We start from the raw sequence: 21,307 nt of genomic DNA on the forward strand, positions 1-21,307 counted from the left end.
GTCATCTGACCATCAAGCTGTTCTCCAGAAGCCTTTTGGCTTTTCCCTGTTGGCAGCTCCAAACGGCAGTCCATGTTGAAGATGTCAATTACAGGCTCATGTTTCTCGATTGGTACCTTTTCAAACCACGGCAGAGTAGAACCCACTTCACAATCAAAAATAAATCTGGTGTTCCTACAGTTTCAAGTTCATGGCAACCTTGAGGCATGATTGTTCCTGAACATCCCATTAATAGGTTTTTATTTGGTTTTGGTGACAGTGGTGACACATCCGAATATTTTCTGCTAACGAACAATTATTTGACTTAACTGTCTTGGAATCGGTGGCACAGTTTGTGTAGAAGTGTTGCTTTGTAGCAAGAAGGTCCTGGATTTGAATCCCGTCCTCTCTGTGCATGCATGGTTCTGTCTGGGTATTCCTCTCATAGTCCAAAAACACGACTACCAGGTGTGAGTGTGTGTGCATGCTTTGTCCTGTGTGTCTCTATGTTGCCCTGTGATGGACTGGCGACCTGTCCAGGCTGTACTCCTCCTCTCGCTCAATAACCGCTGAAGATGAGCACCAGCTCCTCCTTGTCCCTGCACGGATAAGTAAGTGTAGATGATGAAAGGATGTCATGGAATCTCCTTTGGAATAACTCCACAAATTGTCCAAATGTGTGCAAACCTACACTTTATTTGCCTCATTAGATTCCATCCATCCATCCATTCATCCTCTTCCGCTTATCCGGGGTCGGGTCGAGGGGATTATGTTGTATTAGTCAGTCCTGTGAGTTCTGTCAAACGCATCTTTTTTATGCTAGCAAAGACAAACAACTGGATCTAACTAATAATTATTATTGAGGAGAGGACATCCATGGACATCCATGACTAAAGACATCCTAGGACTCTACTTCACACAAGCTTTAGATAAATGCATGTATATACTTGGTCATGTAACTATAATGACGACGGCATGTGGACAGGAGAACATTCAGAGAAACTTTAAACTTGTGCAGCCTGTTCCATGAGTTAATCCAACCAGGAAAAAGAATGATTCAAATGAACCATTAAAACCCCTGAATTAGAATGACATTAAGGCTCCCGTTGAATGCAAATTTCTGATTCCGGCTGTATATAAAAAAGAAGCTCTATAAGAGGGCGTGTGTGTATGACCGAATGGGAAACACATTGTACCAGAGGAAGCTATAAATATTGCCATTTTTCAGTTATATATTGTTTCTCATGCAAAAGTAGCTGATTTGGGGGTGAATTCTTATTAAAAAAGCTACCACAAAAACCTCCCCTGTGTGCCATGTAAAAACACTAACACCCATTATGATCAATATTTAAGGATAAATGCTAATTTGATCTCAGTACAAATCCAGCTGTTCTGTGAAGGCCTTAGAGGTTTGTTAGAGAACTATACCAAGCTTTGAACATCTCGTACTCTATTAGTTATGCGCTCCACAAATGTGACTGTTGTGGACGACTTGCAAGAAGAATGCTGCTGTTGACAGAAAGCCACAGGAAGTCCTATTTTTAGTTTAGGAATACCCATGTGGGGGACAGCAGGCTGGTCAGGCTCCATGGACAGACGGAAGAAGCTAAACCTTTGAATTGGGCCAGAAAAATTCAGACCTAAATCCCACTGTGTGGCAAGACTGGGTCATTTCTATTCAAAGACACTCTCCATCCAAGGTTGCTGTAGCTTCAGCTATTTTGCAAAGAAGAATGGATGGAAACATTAACTGTCTAGATTTGCAAACATAGTAGAGAGGTATCTCGGGAGACTTGCAGCTGTAATTGCAGCATGAGGTGGTTCTGCGAAGTTTCGACTCAGTACAAATGTACACCACACTTTTCAGAATTGTATTTAATAAAAAAATGACATATATACTTTTCCTTAGACTTCACAGTATATGTACTAGCTACTTTGTGTTGGTCTATTGTATAAAATCCCAGTAAATTACACTGAAGTGTGTTTGCAAAGTACAGTCTCACACAGATGGAGAACTGAATAGACAACAGCTTGTGCCAACAAGTTATTCAAGGAACTTTAAGTTTACAAAAACTTTATTATTATTTTCAGAATTGAATAAGGTTAAGAAAGTCTCAAAAAAAGAAACCACGAGATTACACGGCATCATCTTTTTTAAATCTTTATTTATTTCTGTTTAAATGGGTTTCTGAGACATCGTGGGACAAACAGCGCCACAGCACAACACCCATTTCATTTCGCAGCTCACATCCTAGAAAAAATCTCCCCTGGGAGCTCCTGATCGAACACTAGATGGCAGCAGAGAGCTGCTGTGGACCAAAGGCACGTGTTCCACGACAGATTTATGCAAATGAGATGCTCTAAAGCAGTAATTACACATTGGACCAGCGCTGGATATAGTCCGGCATGTGCATCATAATTCAGAAAAACAAAAAAACAAATGCACATTAAATATGGTGTAATAGATGCGCATGTATGTAGAGAGCGGCCAGCGGTGCGCTTAAAATCCATATGGTTGTTAGGGTTTTGCAACGATGCGTGGCCCGGCCCTGTACATTAAGCATCACCTACGTCACACCACCCGAGGCTCCGCTGCCATTTAATGACAGATAATAACAGCGGCCGCAGAGTCTGCTGCTTCCTGATGATGCGGGGAGAAACTTTGCTGAAACGTGTCAGCACGCGTGGATCAGGAGAACTCGGGCGCATTTGGCCAAAGCAAGCTGGCAGCTGGGAGGGATGGAGGCGGGAAGGTGACATCTAGGGACTGATTCACATCGCTTGAGGACTGCCCGCTGTCTTTTTTTATGCCGCCGCTGCACACGGAGGAAAGGATCCCCCCTGTTTACATCCATCACACTGCAGTTTAGGCGCAGGTTAAGCCCCTGTCAGCCTCCCGATCCACTCTAAGGAGAGCCCCTCTTCCACTTTGGCGTGGATCGCCCGCCCGAAGATGCATTTCGACCAGATCCTCTCAGCCATCGACGGCTTCGGGAAATACCAGAAGATTTTGTACGTGTGGATTTGTTTACCTCAGGTCCTGCTCGCCTTCCACATGATGGTGAGCATCTTCACCGGGGCCACGCCGCCCTTTCGCTGTCGGGAGACCTCCAGCTCACCAGGAGCCGGGAATCAGACTTTGTCGCTCTCCGATGCGTTCGCAGGGAACCTGAGTCTCTCGGAGGCGCACTCCTCCTGCTTCTCCTCGGAGGCGCTGCCGCTGCTGGAGGGCGACAACGGGACGGAGCGCGTCCCGTGTGGCCACGGATGGGTCTACAGCAAGGAGACTTTCCAAAGCACCACGGTCACCGAGGTACTGAGGATGATAAGATGCTGGAACAGCTCAACCAAAAATAATAATAACAATAAAAATGAAAGAAGGGGGAAAAATGGATTATTTCTGCTGCCTGGGAACAGAATGATCTGGCGCACTTAAAAAATACCCAACAAGCAGTGGCGGTTCTTGCGTAAATGGCGTCCTGGGCGATCGAGCATGTGAATCACTGCGCAGCAGCTCAACACATAATGCTAAATGTATAAAGAATGGGTTTTAAACAATCTGAGATAAACAACCACTTATACGAACAGCAGGTAACATGAAGAAAAAGGGGCTCCTGATAGAAACGACCACAGGTTATGGTCGCATGTTAATTGCCTACTTAGGTTTAGTGTGGGACAACAACTGGATAAATAGTGGAAACCCCGACGTGTTGTGAACTGGTTCTCTTGAAGCCCATGTGAGACCCAGCTTAGATCTACAGAGTGGTTGTATTTTTAGTTGTGTATACTCTACACTTCCACTTAGTACTCCTACAGCCGGAGCTAAATTGATATTCGACCCTCATCCTGTATTTGGGTTAATTTCAGCCACTTTTAAAATAGTATCCGTAGCAGCAGTTTGGACTCTCAATAGAAAGTGATATAAATGATCTGTAAGCAGATCCTTGATGTTGCTACGTTTAGCCACTAACAATGCTAAACTTGGCATCTGAATCGTAAAGTAAATAGTTATCTCACCATTTTTAATTAATATGGACTAAATTTGGTCATCTACAGTCCAAACTCTAAAAATGCTTGGGATGATTACACTTAAAATGAAATCTCCACACTGAAAATGGATTTCCAACATACAGTGTAGGTTTTATGAAACTTTTTTCTATTCCTGGAAAGGCTAAGCTTTAGAACTTCAAATCTTTTTTAAGAACTACAAGTAAACACAGTTTGTTATTTGTAAAACATGATTAAACAAGGTTTTAACTGATCATGCTCTAGATTCTGAACTAGTGATGATCAACTGTAGCCAAGATTACTTAAAAAAAATGCTTAAATAACCTTTTCGTTAAGCTCCCAGTCGGTAGCTACGAATCAGATACCGACCACTGCATCAAGCTCGGTGTCTCCTATAAAACAGTTGGATGTGAAGATTTCTTGCCGCCGAGCAGTTTACAGTGGGACTCCGTGTACGCGGTTGTAAGCAGGGTCCGAAATTAACACTCGCCAGACGCCAAATGCGAGTAAATTTCCCGTTTGGCGAGTGAATTTCAGAGGGCTAGCTGCCACATGGCGAGTAAGTGTTTGTACCAAATAAAATAAAAGTAACATAAAAATAACAAAACCCATACGATCCGTTCACAGCTCTGTCCATCCAGAGCTCAGTCTAGACCCGCCTTCTGCGGTGCTGGTTCAGCTTCTTTCACATTCAGAACCAGTCATGGCTGAACGCTGGATCAGAAAACAGATCTGCTAACCAGATACAGTCTAAAACGCCAATTAGTCTGTTTATAAGTTTCGTTCTTATTTATTCTGTTTTTTTTTTTTAACTACCTGCGCTGCGGCTCTGTGCTTCACCGCTCTTACTGCGCCTCCCCCGCCCCCTCTCGGAGCAAGGTGCTTTTATCAGCGGCCAGCCTTCAAAACGTGAATCGCTACGTTTAATGTCCTTCCACTCGTACCAAAATGTCCCAATTAAAGTCAGTAGGAGAGTCGGTAACTGTTTTTCATGCTCTTTTGTTTTTAACGACACAGAACCAGCGGTGCTTCGGTGGGCGTGGTGCGTTGCGCTTGAATTCAGGTGCGCAAAATTACGTTACATGTAACCTGTAACATCGGGGGCGCAGCGCACGAGGGTAAAATCCAGCAGCTAGATCAGCGTAAAGACGCAGCGTGAACCCTGAGTGCTTTAAGTGTTGCAGCTGAGGGGAAAATTTTGAACCGTACACAGGGGCGGTTCTGAACAGGGGCCAACAGGGGCCTATGCCCATGTAGAACTGTTCCCGGCCCCTGTTATGGCCCCTGTACTAAAAACATGATGTTAAATTTCTTAGGATGATAAATGCTGACAAAGATACCGTGACTGACTGGTCATTTGGATCAGTTGCATTTTTTTCGTTTATGGTTTTACCCAATAATAAAATAACAAAATAATTAAAAAATAAATATAAAAAAAATAACAATAATTAAAATCAAGCTGTTTCACGTTAAGCTCCCGCTGTATTGAGAAAAGATCAGGGGTCTGCAACCTGCAGTTCCAGAGCCACAATTGGCTCTTTGGCTTACTTAATATTTTAAACGATGAAATGTTGACCTGTTAAGTTCCCCCCCCCCCCCCCCCCCCCCCCCCAATCTTTTGTTCTGTGCCCCTGTGAAAAAACACTGGCCCCACCCTGCTAAATTTGGTCTAGAACCCCCACTGACCGTACAGGCTTGATGAAACTCTGCCTCATTCACAAATAAGGCCAACATGGATAGAATAATGATAATCTGTAGTGTTTTTTATCGGCTGGATGTGAATCTGATAATTCATATTGTGTCTTTTATAATCAACTACAATATATATATTTTTTTAATTCAGGAAACAAAGATTTCTCTTCCAGGTTCCAGTCAGCCACGCCCCCAACCACGCCCCCCATAATTAACATAATTTCACTCTTAATTTTTATAAAAGTTGAGGTCTGGTCAAAATTAATATTTTGGCCGGTAAAAAATATGCCTGGCCGGTTGATTTTTACATCTACCGGCCAACTTGGCCGGTGAATAACAAAGTTAATTTCGGACACTGGTTGTAAATATTGAGAGCTGTCACTTTGAGTATGCATGGACGTCTGTGGACTCATGTCTGAGCAAGTATCTGGGAGCCTTTACAGTGCCTGACACCTTGGCACACCTCTCTGCGTTCACAAACGGCACATTACCATTTATACTGTTTTCACGTCAGACGAAACGTAGTTTCTCCTACAGTCCCGCAGGGGGCAGCATTGCACTGGTTTCTACGCTGTCCCTTCAGTGCAGACGAAGAAGAAAACAGCCGAAAAGAAAGAATGAAATTCTCACCAGAATTTTCCCTTTTGTGTTTTATCCTTTTTGTCTCAGACAGCTAAGCTATCAACAATGAGAAAGCTGTAGAGCTCTTTTCATTATGTTTCCTTAAAAACAAAATAGTTCATTTATTTATTTATTTTGCTTTTCTGTTCCAGAGCTGACCAGTCATTTTCTTTATCGTGAATGAGGCCTTACATTCTTTGCAAAACTCCTTATGGGTTGGGCTTGCAAACAACCAATAGGAAACATGTTCGTAATGCAACTGATAGATGCTACCCACTAATGGAACAGAGCTCTGGGTTGAGAGCCATAGCAAAAGCCACCACTGCTAACTAAACATTTATTATGGCTACTTTATAGAACCAAGTATAGAACTACCCCGTAATTTGACCAAGTATGTAGGACAAAAAACTCCATTGTGTATGATTATGACACAAACACACACAAATTGCGCAACAGACTGTCCGATGGCGACAAACTGACCACAAACCACACAGATATGACTTGTGGTTGTTTTTATTTAATTTTTTTTACTTCAATAAGGGCCTGCTACAAATAGTATGAAACATTTTAAGCACATTGTGGTCGGTTTGGCTCTCCTGCTCTTAAATTTCCTTTCCAGACCCTCCTTTTTGAAAAACCATCAAACTTTGGTAGCCCTTTTTTCTATTTACACAGCAACGCTTTGGGATCTACTTGTAGCCACATTTATTTTAATCGTTTCATCTTTTCCGTCTTGGGCCACATTTGTGACATTTAGTATCTTATATTTGACATGTTTTGTAATGTAATTCTGTGTCTGTCTCCTCTTTTTGTGTCAGCTCAGCAGTTTTTAAACACAAATTATAGAGACAGAAAAGCTCAATAAATTAAAAGTGCGATTTAAAACAAAACATATGTTTTGAACACATTGAGGAGACTTCAGAATTAAGCTCTAACCGTTATAATTCAGGGCAGGTTGGATTCTGCTAACAAGGGGTTATAGAACCGGTAATGGCTTTCAAAATATTGAACTTTTACAAAGTTTAGCAATTTACAGCCACACATTTTGGTGTATTTTGTTGGAATTGTATGTGATAGACCAATACGAAGTAGTTTAGAATTGTAAGAATGGAGAAAAATGAGGAAAAATCTGAAAAGTGTGTCTTCCACCCTGTTTACTCAGAGACCCATAAGTAAATCAAATCAAATCCATCGTCTCAAAAGAGAAACACAACTGCTCTACATACTAAGACATGGTCACCCACCAAATCTGACATGTGGACTATAGTAACTCTGGAGGAGTGGCAGTGAGCCACTGCTCAGGTGGGAGAATCTGTTGACAGCACAGCTGTTACTGGTGCGCTCCACAAATCTGACCTTTTATGGAGGAGCGGCAGGAAGGAAACCGTTGTTCAAAGTAGGCCATAAGCAGTCCATGCAGGGGACACAGTAAAAATGATAAAGAAGGTGCGCCGGTCAGATCAGATTATAGTTAAAACTTTTTGGCCTACCTGCAAAAGTCTGTGACGCACAAAAATAACACTGCACATGAACCTCAGAATACACCATCTCAACGATAAAGCATGGTGGCAGCAGCATCGTGCTGTGGAAATGATTTTCTTCAACAAGGACAAGGAAACTTGTAAGAGTTGATGGATACAGTGGGATTCTGCAAGAAAAGCTGTTAGGGGATGCAAAAGACCTGAGACAAGGGTGGAGGGTCTATTTTTCTAAAGTGTTTTCATACTCTGACCTGTGAGGGGGTTGTTTTTTATTTTAAGGAAACGGTGCCGTGGTAAAGAAGGAATTTTCCCCAAGGAGACAGATAAAAGTCTTCAGTCCAAATCTGCCTGAGCTTCTTTGCAAAATAGGATGTGACAAAACTTCAGTCTCTGGATGTATAAAGCTGCTAGAGACAAACCCCACAACCCTTTTCATGTAGCTGTAGCTGTAGCGAAATGTGTTTGGTCTCTCACACGCCGTCCCAGTAACCTACGCTGAAGTCTGTGGTTGTAACACAGTGACATGTGAAAATGTAGAAGGTGTATGAAGCCGCTGTCAGTAAACCAGCCCCTCACACCCTAATGTTTCAGTTCTTCGCTAGACGTCTGTAAAAAGGCTTCTGCTACTTCTGCCAGCTGAAACCATCAGGAAGGCCCCCGCTGTCCTCTTTGAAAGCTGCTGTGTCTTGGCAACATTTAATTCAATTCAATTCAATTTTATTTATATAGCACCAATTCATGAAACATGTCATCTCAAGGCACTTTACAAAGTCATATTCAATCATTTTATACAGATTGGTCAAAAATGTCCTATATAAGGGAACCAGTTGATTGCATCAAAGTCCCGACAAGCAGCATTCACTCCTGGAGAACCGTAGAGCTGCAGGGAGAGTCGTCTGCATTGTCCATGGCTTTGCAGCAATCCCTCATACTGAGCAAGCATGAAGCTACAGTGGGAAGAAAAACTCCTCATTAACGGAAAGGAAAATCTCCAGCAGAACCAGACTGGGGTTACAGAAGACAGAGCAGAGACACAACAAGAGAGACAAAAAAGCACAGAAGCACACATTGATCTAGTAATCTGTTCTACATTAGATGGTAGTAGCGGGTGAGCCGTCTTCCCTGGATGATGTCACAGTTTAACAGAACGCCAGACCAGGTGTACCTACTATGAAGAAAAAAGAGAGAGAACAAAAAGTTAAAAGCTGAAATGACGACAGTCATTTCAATGCAATGCAAAACTGGAGAACAGTACAAATCAGAGTAGAGTGAGAGTAATAGACCCTGATGTCTCCCAGTAGCCTAATCCTATAGCAGCATAACTATAGAGGTAGCTCAGGGTAACATGAGCCACTCTAACTATAAGCTTTGTCAAAAAGGAAAGCTTTAAGTCTAGTCTTAAAAGTAGACGGGGTGTCTACCTCACGGACCAAAACTGGGAGTTGGTTCCACAGGAGAGGAGCCTGATAGCTAAAGGATCTGCCTCCCATTCTACTTTAGAGACTCTAGGAACCACCAGCAGACCTGCAGTCTGAGAGCGAAGCGCTCTGCTAGGAACATACGGGGTAATCAGAGCTCTGATATATGATGGAGCTTGATTATTAAGGGCTTTATACGTTAGAAGGAGAATTTTAAATTCTATTCTTGATTTAACAGGAAGCCAATGAAGGGAAACTAAAATTGGAGAAATATGATCCCTCTTGTTGATTTTCATCAGAACTCTTGCTGCAGCATTTTGGATCAGCTGAAGACTTTGAACTGCATTTTGCACCTCACCGCAGAACTGCTGGGAGACGGGAAAACCCAACGCCTCGCAGGCATCCCCTTCAGAATCGAACCGTGTTCCTATAAGTCAGGCTGTCAATCCTTCTGTAGTTCCATGAAACAATACAAGATGCATTTCTCTGACAAAAGTTAAAACTGCACGAAGACACATCCCACCGCATATCTGTAGATGAGAAACCAAAAGTGGATACAGGGACAGCTTGAAATGTTGTGCTTTCTTCTCCCACCAGTGGGACCTGGTGTGCAGCAGGGCTGGACTGAACAGTCTCGGCTCATCCGTCTACATGTCGGGCCTGTTGGTGGGATCTGTGCTGTTCGGAGCCATGGCTGACAGGTAAGGTTTTGGCAGCTGTCGTTCGGTCTCTGGCTCTGCGTCAGACGGCAGATGCAGGCTGATCCCGGCTGATCTTCTGCATCAGCGTGTGGTCAGAAGGGCGGGGGCGGCTGGAGTCCTTTGGCATGCGGTCGTTATCTGCAAAGCAGGGCAGCTGACAAACCGCGGCGAGTTAGTTCAAGAGTTAAAAATACGGTTCGGCTCAAACCCGGAGGAAAGGGGCGACTTGTGCTGTAGGTGGCGTGTGATTCAGACACGTGACGTCTTCTGCGAAACGCCGCAGTGTCTTCCCAAGAAAAACAAAGCAGAAAATTCAGGAAAGTATATAAATTGCGACGTAAAAGCACAATTCTGTTTCTTGGTTTTAAAATCAAGTTTCTGGCAAGCCTCGATCGAAAGTGATTTTTCTTTACTTCGTTCAACAGTAAACAAATTAGTTTTTATTTTATTTGTTTAATTTTATCATGTTTTAGAGCTTTTAAAGAAAGGCTAGTATAGAACTGACTGGGGATCTGGTTTAATTGTTTGGTCCAGGGTGTACCCCGCCTCTCGCCCCAACTCTTCCACGTAGTCGCTTAACACTCAATCCAGTTTCTTTTTTCTTTCCTTTTGTTTACAGATTTTCTACATTTGTAACCTACTCCATAAAAATATTTGAGTGAAAAAAAAGCAAAGTGAGAGTACAAATGTAGTGGATAAAAGCGTGGATGAATCAATCCCAGCCAGAGTCTAGCAGCTAAGCAGCAAAGGCCCACCCTCCCTGCTTATACACTGGCTAGAGAAGATGGAAAAAGCAACCATAAAACCTGACTGCCCACCGTGATCCAGCTGTAACGTTTTTATTTCATTTTGTGATTCAGTGTGGAATGAAAACACTGATTAATGTTTCGTTGGTTGTCAAAGGTCAAAGGGGGGTGGTGTATGATGAGGTCGAGTCATGGAGAACGATCAGATATCGGTCTGCCCATAATGTCCGCTTTCTTTATGAACTTAAAGTCATAAAAAGAACAATATTTTAACAATATTTAACTGTAAAAATCCAGACACCTGACATGAGACTATCAATATGACCATGGAGCAAAGGCGACTCAGATGACAACAAGCTGTAAATTCCACACATAAAACCAGAAGCCCCTCCACAAACCATCATGGTGTAATAAAATAATTTTGAAGAGTGTTGTGTCCATCTGTGGAAACAACTACAATCTTTTAATTGATATTGAAAAACCCTGCTTTCCTTAATTCTTTGGATCTGCCTACAGCTAGAGTTCAGCAAAACAGGAAACAGCGCATGGGGGGGGGGGGGGGGGGGGGGTTATCAAGAGACACTTTCATTAGAATCATTTCCTATCAATAGCTTCCTAGTCAGAGTGGTATAGGAGCTTTTAAAGAAGACCTGATACTCAATGATGTTATCATTAAACTAAACACTTAAGGAGGGTCACAACCCAAACTCCTGGAGAGAAGAGACCATCTCTGTAATTCCTAAGGAGGATAAACGCAATGAATAGTGTAGCAATGATAGACCGACATGATATCTATCCTAAACGTGGACTAGAACACCTATACATTTAGAATTGCCAAACAATATGAACAAACGATGATACATTTGTTTGATGAAGTGCAACTCATCTTTATTTCAGGACATACAACTGAATCAGGATAACCCTCCATATGATCAACTCTGCATAATCTGGAAGAAACAGCCAAAAACCGGGGGTTTGATAGCTTAAACGTGACCTTCTTGTATAATGTAATTAAAAGGTTTGGATTCGATGCAAAGCGGGTTGCTCACCAAGAAAGCTGACTCTCACCACTTCTTTTTGCATTGTATGTTGAGCCCCTTGCATGAGAGTGAGGAGGTGGGAGGAATTAGAATTAAGAGAACATTGTATAAGTTTACACTGCAAATAGCCTGATAATAAACCTAAATATGTCAAACAAAAATCTAATTCCCTGATCAATCTATGGTATTTTCTACCAATCTATGGTACATTTTAATTGTATCCGTCTAAGAGATGAGAAACAAATGTAAACCATAACAGGTTAACTACACTTTGAACTATATCTAAAGAAGTCGATTGAATGACTTTTTAGGAACTGAAAAGGTAACGTCACCTGGAAAGAGCAGATTTCTTTTGATATTTGCAACTTAGAGACTCCTAACATCCTAAGGCTTACTTGAGTCAGTGGGTAAAACCTCCAAAAGAATACAATTAAAATAAATGTCAGCATTGTTCAAAACCTTAGGACAGAAAACATCAGCATCAGCCATATATCTAAAAAACAACGAGGAGGAAGAGATGAAAACTGAAATATTCCCTAAAGAATGGCAGAACGTGTACAAATCTGAAAAAAAACATCCTGTTCAAGAGTATGGAGAGAGATGGGTTTAAAAGTATCACCTGATTTTTTAAATTATACCCATAATAAAGAGAAGGGACACACAGTCTGCTGATTATGTTGAGATAAAGAGGCAAACTATATACTGAACATATATTTGGGAGCGTTGAAAATCAGATTTGTTTTGGAGATGTTTCAGTGCTACAACTGGAGTAATTTAGCAGATCCTATGATAAATGATTCACAACTGGAACTGCATATTATAACCAAATGTTTTCAACTTAAAGATATGTAGCTAGTAGGATCAGTTATTGGCACACTCCATAATATAAGGGCTGGATGATATTAGAAACATCTATATGATGGAACAAAGGACTTTTATCATCAGTATAAAATAAGATCTTTTTACCAGTAAGTGGGAAAAACACCTTGAAAGCCGTACAGTATTGCCTGAAGACCTTATCACACTGAACACTGCAGCCACGATTGTGTCATATAGGTTAGCTCTCACAAAGACAAGCTTTGGTTAGGGTGCCTCGCTTTGGAAGACTGTCTTACTCAACACAGAAATGTGTTATTAAGGGCGGCAGAATTTAACACTAACCCTAAATCCTATGTCTTTCTTTGGGATTTTATGTGATAGACCATCCCAGAATAGTGATGATGTAGTGAGAGGCAGTTTATCAATTGAAAGAGGTTTTCCATCAGACTCACGTCCATCTTTTTCCTATCTGTGTGGAAGGTACGGCCGGCGTTTCGTCCTGCTGCTGTCCATCGCCCTGCAGACTGTGTTCGGAGTGGCTGTTGCCTTTGCACCCAACTTCCCGGTCTATGTGATTCTTCGCTTCGCTGTTGGCACCACCATATCTGGAGTCATTATCAACGCTTTTATACTTGGTACTAAATAAATCATCACACTCAAACACAAAGTAACGCCTAGGATAGGATTGAAGAATCGTCTCTATTAGAGTGTCTGTGAATTTGCAATGGATACCACTTGCTTCCTGTTTCCCATGTGGTATAGATATGACAGAACACACATTTCTATTAGCAATTCTTTAAAATGGGAATTAGAAAAAACATGTAATACAAGTAAGGCAGAGAATAGCTGCTTGCCTAAACGTACACAAATCTACAGTCAGAGCAATAGCAAGAATGCTTTTCAAAAGTTGAATTGGAACAGACCTGTCCAGGATGTACCCCACGTCTCGGCCAATAACCGCTGGAGATAGGCACTAGGCCCCCGCGGCCCTGCACCTGTTTAGACCAGTGGTCCTCAATTCTGGTCCTTCAAGGTCCGGTGTCCTGAAACTTTTACATGTGTCCCTGGTCCACCAGAACTGAATCAAATGGCTGAATTACCTCCTCGGTGTGCGGTCAAGTTGAAGGACACTGGCCTTTGAGGACCAGAATTGAGGACCACTGGTACAGACAATGGACGGATGGATGAAAGTGGAACAAACAGGGCTAGATGGGGATCCAAATGTCCGTTGTCACCTGGCACATTGAGCAGGATAGTATGTGGAGTATATAAGAAAACAACCTATTAGAAGTTTACAGTTTGAGGGCTGCAGCACAAAGTGGCATATTGGGTTCACCAAGTCGCCATAACAACCACCAAACGCCATCGAGAGGCCAACCGGTCGTTTGGTAATCATGGCGGGGAATCCACCTCTCTGTGCCTCCGTTATACATGTAAGCATGTTTAGTTTGGTCAGATAACCCTATGATTTTATATTTGGGCAACAAACACATTAGATGCTCCTGGGATAAAATAAATAAGGAATATGTGGAAAAGGATAAGCTCTGTGATGCCGTAGGCTTGTTTATCTTCCAAAGGCCCTATAAACCTTGTTTGGGTGCAATGTCTCATTAAATCTTTATAACAGACATATCAATAAATAAACTTTCCTATTTTCTAATTATCATGGGTACAAGTTAAATTGGGGTCTTTCGACAAGACGATAATGCAAAGCAATTGGCCAACTCAACACAGAGGTGGTGCTCCGGATGCAACATCAGCCATAATTTCATGACTGTCTCGGTCCCAAGACCCAATCCTGTAGAAAACCTTTGGGTCCACAGAGAGCATAGAGAATCAAAGAGGATCCATGATTCTGGACAATCTAGACAGAATATGCAAAGAGGGATGTTTAAAGATCCCTCTCTCTATGTACTGAAACATTGTGAAATTAAGTGTTCTTCTATTGGCTAAACGCTGCGTTGACAGCAGAGGTGCCAATAAGCGTGACCCGGGGAACTTTATAGAAAAAAACATGTTAGTTTGATATATTTTCTGCACTTAATTGTACCAATAAATTAATTCTCACACATCTCTGCCAGGGGTGCCAAAAAGTGTGGAGCGTGCTGCATGCCTTCCAGAAACAGGATAGCAATTAGGTTTTAACAGATTGCCTTTCCAAGTCAGCTGTATATCATTCTTTCTGTCCAAGTATTCATTGATTTTTTTTCTGTTTAATCCTTGCCACTTTATCCTCCACCTCACAGCTGCAGACCTCATACAAACCCCGTGCCCACGATTCCTCCTTTCCTCTCTTGTCCCCTTCGCTCCATAACCTCCCTAATCTTTCCCCACCAGGTACCGAGTGGACGTGTACCAAGAGGCGCATGCTGGCGGGCATCCTCACAGACTACACCTTCGGCCTGGGTTACATGCTGCTCGCAGGGGTGGCCTACCTGATCCGAGACTGGAGAAAGCTGCAGCTCGCTATATCGGCCCCAGGCTTCCTGCTTATCTTCTACATACGGTGGGAGGTTCAAGCGGCATCTGACCTTTAGCTTTGCTGTGTATTCTTGGTATACATGAGCGCCCTCCCTCTGTGACGCTCACTCCCTCCTCTCCTCTCATATCTCCCTCTGTGCGCCCCGTATCATGTCAGGGTGCTCCCCCAGTCTGCCAGGTGGTTGCTGGCCAAGGACAGGAGAGAGGAGGCCATCGCACTCCTTCACAAAGCAGCTCTGGTTAACGGCCGGGTCTTACCTCCTGCTGTCCAGGTGGGTGCTGAACAAGGCAGGTTCTATTCGCTGTCGTCATCACTGTTGGCGAAACCCACAAAAGTTTCTGAAACACACACGTTTGTATTTTTAGACTGGATGAACTTCTGAAAAGAAGCTGTTCCACAAAGTGTGTTTTATGGTAGTGTTTTACAAAACGAAGTCATGCTAGGCTATAATAAGGGCTTTTACTTCATCTAGCATGTAAAGCCATCTGGCCCGTCCAAACATCCATCCATCCATCCATCCATCCATCCATCCATCCATCCATCTCTTGTCATATATAAAGATTGACCACTCTCAAAATATCCCCCCAAAGTCTTGGGGAACTTGTATATCAGTGTGAAAAAGGGCCAAAAATGGTCAGTTCTAGAGATTTTAGGCTGTAAAACTATGTGAATTTGACGGGGAATTTGCACAGGAATCCTGCCAGCTTCTCTTTTGTCGTCCTTCCTATTATTTCAACTTGCAGCTTTACGTTTCAGCACAAAAAAGTAGTGAGAAATCCTCTGGGTATTATTCCTGCTTTACCCGATCTGGGACCGTCTTCAGCTTGCTCATTGCATCCACTCCGACTCAGGGAAGTGTTTTTATGTGTTCAGGGAACACGTTGTGAAAATGAGCTAATTGTGGACTGATTTGATTTCAATTCAAAACAGTCCTAAACGAGGGCTGAGACATAGGCTCGGCTAGCACTAAGAAAATCAAGAAGTCGAATGTTATGTGTTGAGTTCCTCTATTTTCATTGGCTCAAATGTAACTGGAGGAACTAGTAGTTCTAAAAACCGGTTCAAGGAAATTGGAGATGAAACACTTTGCAGTAGTTGACCAGCAAAGCTCTAATAAGCCTTGGACACTCACAGGGTTGGCTGGTATAAGTGGGCTAGTAGAGCTAAGCCCTCTCTGGTGTTAACAATCAAAAATTTTAAATACCTAATAAACACAAATTAAAAATATAGTCACGTTGTGTCAAATTTAAAACAAAACCGGTGGCGAACAGTTCCAGGGTCTTTCCATAGGGCTAATTTATCACAGCCCTGCTCATTTAATGTCTTTCTTGGTTCAGAATGATTGACAGATGTCGTGTCACGCCTCCTCAGTCTGCAGCTCATCGGGGTTAATCTTGTTCAGCCCGATGCCTCTCTGATGGTGTTTGAGCTTTTAGTGCCGAGGAATCCGCCTGCTGTTTGTTTGTGGGTCTTTTTATTCAACCTCCACTAAGCGGAGAGCACTCTGAGTCGCATTAAGGTGAGATAGCTTACTTAAGTCGTTATAGAACGCAGCATTTCATCGACTGGAGAGGATCTCCAACAATCGTCGTCCATTTGTACCGTAAGTGCTCCGGTGCTGCTTGTTTCACAGAAGCAATTGCAGGTCGGATGAGGATGCCAACGCAGGGCCACGCCTCTCATGCTTTTCACAATATGTGGTGTTGCAACTCCAATTTTGTATTTGTATAAAATGTATTTTATGGGATGGGCTGCACAGTGCATTGGCATGTTCTCCCTGTGCATGTGTGGGTTCTCTCTGGGTACTCTGGCTTCCTCCTTCAGTCAAAAGACACATGACTGTCAGGTTACCGGCTCTGTCTAAATCACTATTGTTATTAGGTGTCAATGTGTGTGCATGGTTGGTTGTCCGGTGCCACTCTGGGTCGCCCTGTGATGGACTCATGACCTGTCCAGGATCTGCCCTGCCTCCCGTCCAATGATCATTCGCACTGAATAAAAAAACCATCAAATGGAAACTCCTCAGCTGAAATGAACTTCAGACAATCAGCCCTGTTATTTACTACTGGGAAATAGAGGGTCTAAACATTCCCAGCCATCTTCTGAGATATATTTTTTTACAACATGAAATGCAACATTATCCCATAGTTTTTGACTGTCTTTGTGTGTTCATCTGCACATCAGGCTGAAAAGTGGGAGTTTTTAGGCGGCTCAAAGCGAAGCCACTCACCAATAGATCTGGTCCGGACGCCACAGATGAGAAAGAGATCCGTCATTTTGTTCTACCTCTGGTATGTTGGGTCTGTCATTTTTCAGCCCTCTTCAGTGATATTTCACACTTTTCTGACAACCCTGTTTCTCATCTGCTTGCAATCCCAGGTTTGTCAACGTGCTGGTGTATTATGGGCTGTCCCTGGGCGTATCTCGGTTAGGGACAGACCTCTACCTGACCCAGTTTGTGTTTGGCTTGGTCGAGATCCCAGCTCGCTCCCTGGTCCTCGTCGTCCTGCCCTTCAGCCGACGCCTCACCCAGAGCGGCTTCCTGGCTGTAGGGGGTCTCGCCTGCTTGCTGATGCTTGTGGTCCCTGCAGGTATGGGGGGAGGGGGGGAGGGACATATTCTCCTGTTTTTGGAAATTATGAGAATAGAGTAGTAATTTCACTCTTCCAAAACAAAGCAGTCTGCTCCCTGGTTTAAAACTAGGAATGTTGAGCATCGTGTAAAGTTTTACTTTGGTATCCGTTTCACAAATAAGGAAAATATTTTCAGCACATCGGCATCAAATTATTATTAGTATCAGGACTTTGAAACAAATGTGCAGACAACTGTGTGACTTTGTTCTCGAAATATTTCGACCCTGCTCTCATAATTCTATGACTTTATTCTCATAATTTCTCATAAGAAATTGTTGTACATTAAAGAAAATAAATATTTTAAATTTCTCATAAGAAATTGTTGTAGATTAAAGAAAATAAATATTTTAAATATATTTCCACTCATAAGGGATCATACATGTTTTCTAATGTCAAACGGTTGTAAATTTTTAGGAAGAAAAAAAAAACATTTTCCACACTTAAAGGCAAACAATTGCTGTGTTTAAATAGTATATCTCTTATATTGTAAAGGAAGAAATGGGGATGATGATTTGGATCATCTCACTTTTGAGACCAAGCCTTCTGAAAAAGTTTGGAATTTGATTTAATTATTTTCCAAATCTGGATAAGTATGTAAAAAATGAGAAACAGCATGGAAAAATAGACCCTTCCATCCCCATCCATCCCTCCATCCATCCATCCATCCATCCATCCATCCATCCATCCATCCATCCATCCATCCATCCATCCATCCATCCATCCATCCATCCATCCATCCATCCATATTGGAAATTTTAATCTGACAAAATTGTGAAATGTGGAGGGTAAAAACTGTGTAGTAACCCTGCTCTTGAGTAAGTGCATAATTCTTGTGTCTGCAGATCATCCCAATGTCCTGACGGGGCTTGCCATGGTAGGGAAGTTTGGTATAACGGCCTCCTTTGCTGTCATCTATGTATACACTGCTGAGATTTTCCCAACTGTGGTAAGGTAGGACGTCTACGTCTTTGGCCAAGACAGCTAAGGTTTTTTCCCCAGAGATGCGCTCCTGCAGCTCCTGTCCTCGGTGTACCTGCAGGCAAACAGGAATAGGTGTGTCCAGCATGTTTGCCAGGATGGGAGGTGTATTAGCGCCCGTCATAAACATGCTGGACAACCACAGCCCCGCCACGCCGCTCATCATCTTCGGCACGTCTCCGCTTCTGGGAGCCGTTCTCGCCCTGGCCCTGCCTGAGACCGCTGACCGACATCTGCCGGACACTCTGGAGGACGTAGAGAACTGGGACGTCAGGTGACTGCGATCCCACTGCGGGTCAACCCCTTTGTTTTAATACCCTTAAATAAAACCTGCTCCACAGCTTTGTGTTGGTCTGACTGATTGCATCCCAATAGAAAGATTCAACAAAGTCTCTGGCTGTAATTTCTAAAAGTTCCTGTTAAAAAAGCCTTTTGTCTGTATTCTGTTCTCCGGTAGGTCGGCTCCCATTTTGGAAACCCTTGAAGCGGACGAAGACTTCGGCCCAGCGGAGAGCCCCTCCGAGAAGCAGGAACTGCAACATCTAGCGAGCTAGAACTTCGCGCGGCAAAGATGAGCTGACTCCGTCAACCAAGTGTTTCACGGCCTCAACTCTGACATCTAACACACTCGGTCATCTCCTACGCAGCTGCACATCAGGATGTGATCATGAGCTCTAGGCAAGAAAGCCTGACACGTTCCAGAGGCCAAACCAACACAAGGTGTTTACACATACACACACACACAGACACACACATGCACACACAAAGAAGGCATTCAGCGCTCCTGCCGAGGCCAAGAAAACGCTCACTGTTTAAGCAGACGCAGGTACGAACCAACAGTCAGGAATAGTTACATTTTACACTTTTGTATGCCCGTCTGTAGCCGACCTTTTACCCACTTTTGTGAAGGAGAACGACCCAGAGTGTCCTATAGATGCGGAGGGCAGTAAATAACAACTTACAATTTTAGCATATTTTTTATACCTCTATAAATGTTTACAGATTTTTTTTTTGGAGCAGCGTTCGGTTCCAGGAGAACTGCCACTCCAACCCTGATGCCTGATAAACAGCTACAGGACTGTCTCAGGAAATTAGAATATTGTGATAAAGTTCTTTATTTTCTGTAATGCAATTAAAAAACATGAAATGTCATGCATTCTGGATTCATTATAAATCAACTGAAATATCGCAAGCCTTTTATTGTTTTAATATCGCTGATTATGGCGTACAGCTTAAGAAACCCAAATATTCTATCTCAAAATATTAGAATATCGTGAAAAAGTATACTAGTAGGCTATTCAACTAATCACTTGAATCGTCTAATTAACTCGAAACACTGCAGGGTTTCCTGAGCCTTGAAAAACACTCAGCTTGGTTCAGTAAACTAAATCACAAGTATGGTAGTGGTTAAGAGACGACATAAGATTCTCACAGTGACTGGTGTACTGACCATGGCATTACTGTCCTTGATTGGCCTGCCAATTCCCCTGACCTGAACCCCATAGAGAATTTGTGGGGTATTGTGAAGAAGAAGCTGAAAGACACCAGAGCCAACAATGCAAATGAGCTAAAGGCCGCTATTGAAGCATCCTGGGCATCCATAACACCTCAGCAATGCCACAGGCTGATTGCCTCCATGCCACGCCGCATTGATGCAGTAATCTGTGCAAAAGGATTCCCAACCAAGTACTGAGTGCATTAATGGACATTTTCAAATGTTTGATTTTGTTTTGCTGTTACATTTTTTTTTTTACTTGGTCTGAGGAAATATTCTAATATTTTGAGATAGGATTTTTGAGTTTTCTTCAGCTGTACGTCAAAATCAGCGATATTAAAACAATAAAAGGCTTGCGATATTTCAGTTGATTTGTAATGAATCCAGAATGTATGACATTTCATGTTTTTTAATTGCATTACAGAAAATAAAGAACTTTATCAAAATATTCTAATTTTCTGAGACAGTCCTGTATATTTAGAGTTTAGGTGAAAAGCAAAACCACCTTTCAGCTCTCAGGTTCTAGGTGTAAGTACATCAAGTTGTCTGGTCTTAAGCAGGTCCGTGAATAAGCAAGTATAACAAGTACAACACATTTTACAGTGTCATTATTAATTTAATTAAAACTAAATACAGGAGTGAGAAAAGTCACCGTGTGTTAATATCCTAACATTTCAGGCTCTCAGAAGACTGTGAACAATGAATTTGCATCAGTTCAGGTGTTGCACATTCTCCCTTTCATACCAGGCCCGCTTTAAAGATTTAAAGTAAATCTTTAAAGTTTGAAATAGTGTCTCGTAGTCTGATGTGAGTTATGTGAATCCAGTAAATAATATCTATCAGCAGGTCACCTGGAGTTTGCTTAGTTTGATGGATGAGGAGGTCATATTTCATGACGATAAGCTATCGCTAAAAGCTTGGAGGATTATATTATTATCTCCGTAAAAGTCATCAAAATATTAAACTAGCAATCGAAGCTAAATGAAATGCATACTTTTAGTATATTGGTACGAAGTGGAAGTAGGAAGGGACCAGAGGGCAACACTTGGAGGATGCCATGAGGAAAGATTTATTGTGGAGGAGGTTGTTTTAAGTCTCTTGAAGCCGGATCTCAGATCAGCGGTCTGACGTTTCTGGAACGTTAACTCCATGGAGGTCCTGCAGCCACGTTAAAGTCGCTCCGCCTTTAAACGTTTGCCGCTGTAGAACGATGG

General features: G+C 42.5%; 1 protein-coding gene across 1 annotated transcript; it reads left to right on the forward strand.

The window, feature by feature from the left end:
* Window positions 1-2,691: 2,691 nt before the first annotated feature.
* si:dkey-166k12.1 (solute carrier family 22 member 13) lies at window positions 2,692-19,721 on the forward strand. Its single transcript, XM_012870875.3, has 10 exons — window positions 2,692-3,292; window positions 9,797-9,900; window positions 12,986-13,140; window positions 14,843-15,011; window positions 15,144-15,258; window positions 17,172-17,278; window positions 17,367-17,578; window positions 18,463-18,571; window positions 18,660-18,872; window positions 19,056-19,721. Exons 1-10 carry the CDS (start codon window positions 2,933-2,935, stop codon window positions 19,150-19,152), a joined length of 1,641 nt encoding a protein of 546 aa, XP_012726329.2. The 5' UTR covers window positions 2,692-2,932; the 3' UTR covers window positions 19,153-19,721.
* The last annotated feature ends 1,586 nt before the right edge of the window (window positions 19,722-21,307 follow it).

The sequence above is a fragment of the Fundulus heteroclitus genome, chromosome 13, assembly GCF_011125445.2.
Source record: "Fundulus heteroclitus isolate FHET01 chromosome 13, MU-UCD_Fhet_4.1, whole genome shotgun sequence".
NCBI lineage: Eukaryota > Metazoa > Chordata > Actinopteri > Cyprinodontiformes > Fundulidae > Fundulus > Fundulus heteroclitus.